Here is a 1,295-nt window from a genome sequence, read left to right as displayed (position 1 = left end):
GGAAAGGATCTTAATGGATCAGCCAGAGGGGTTTATACAGCCAGGAGATGAAAACAAGGTGTGTCTATTGAGAAAATCACTTTATGGATTAAAGCAATCTCCAAGAAGGTGGAATCGGCGGTTTGATAACTTCATGAAAGATCAGTTGTTTGACAGGAGCACCAAGGATCCATGCGTGTATGTCAGGGATGCACAAACTGATAAAGCTATCTACTTATTGCTTTATGTTGATGATATGCTTATTGCATCAGGGAATAAGAAGGTGATCAAAGAACTCAAAGATAGGCTGAATGGGGAATTCGAAATGAAGGACATGGGACCAGCTTCGAGAATCCTAGGCATGGATATTCGAAGGGACAGATAAAAAGGTATACTGGAGCTGTCACAGGATACCTACATTGAGAAGGTTTTGAGAACGTTTGGGATGCTGGAAACTCGTTCAGTGTTAACGCCGACAGCTGCACACTTCAACCTGAGAAGTTTAACTGAGAAAGAATGGAAGCTTGAAGCACCATACATGGAAAACGTTTCATATGCGAGTGCTGTAGGGAGCTTAATGTATATGCTATGGTCGGCTCAAGGCCAGACCTAGGCTTCGCAGTGGGGTTTATCAGAAGGTTCATAAGTAAACCAAGCAGAGAGCATTGGGAGGCAGTTAAGTGGGTGTTAAAGTACCTAAAGGGAGCATCTAAGGTCAACCAAACATTCAGGAAGCATACAAGGTTTATTATTGAAGGTTACTCAGATTCAGACTACTCTACTGACAGGGACATGAGAAGATCAGTTACAGGATATATCTTCAAAGTTGGAGGAAACACGGTTTCATGGAAATCTTGTCTGCAGTCTGTGGTTGCTCTCTCTACCACAAAGGGAGAGTACATGGCGATACATGAGGCAGCGAAGGAAGGTTTATGGCTAAAGGGTTTATGTGCATAGTTGGGGTTCAAGCAAGGCAGTTTTCACTTGCATTGTGATTCACAGAGTGCTATATCTCTAAAAAGGAACCCAGTTCATCACGAAAGGACAAAGCACATTGATAATAAGTTCCACTTCATCAGGGACCTGATAGCAGATGGAACTACAGTCCTAAACAAGATGCACACGTCAGTTAATCCAGCAGATTTTCTGACTAAGACCGTACCTGGTCAGAAGTTCCAGCTATGCTGCGAGCTTGTGAACCTTCACTGAGACAGGAACGGCTACGCCAGGTAACTCCAGAGTATACAAGATGACCTCACAAGACACGTCACAGAACAGAGGGTCAGCATGTTGTTGGGCCCGAATATGGCCCGGTA

General features: G+C 43.9%; 1 protein-coding gene across 1 annotated transcript; it reads left to right on the top strand.

Annotated features, from left to right (window-relative positions):
* The first annotated feature begins 567 nt into the window (after window positions 1–567).
* LOC130505809 (secreted RxLR effector protein 161-like) lies at window positions 568–936 on the top strand. Its single transcript, XM_057000416.1, has one exon. The coding sequence runs from the start codon at window positions 568–570 to the stop codon at window positions 934–936; it is 369 nt and encodes a 122-aa protein (XP_056856396.1).
* Window positions 937–1,295: the final 359 nt, after the last annotated feature.

Source organism: Raphanus sativus, unplaced genomic scaffold, assembly GCF_000801105.2.
Source record: "Raphanus sativus cultivar WK10039 unplaced genomic scaffold, ASM80110v3 Scaffold2596, whole genome shotgun sequence".
Taxonomy (NCBI): Eukaryota; Viridiplantae; Streptophyta; class Magnoliopsida; order Brassicales; family Brassicaceae; genus Raphanus; species Raphanus sativus.
Note: the sequence above shows the minus strand (reverse complement) of the source record. Positions and strands in the feature narration are given on the sequence as shown.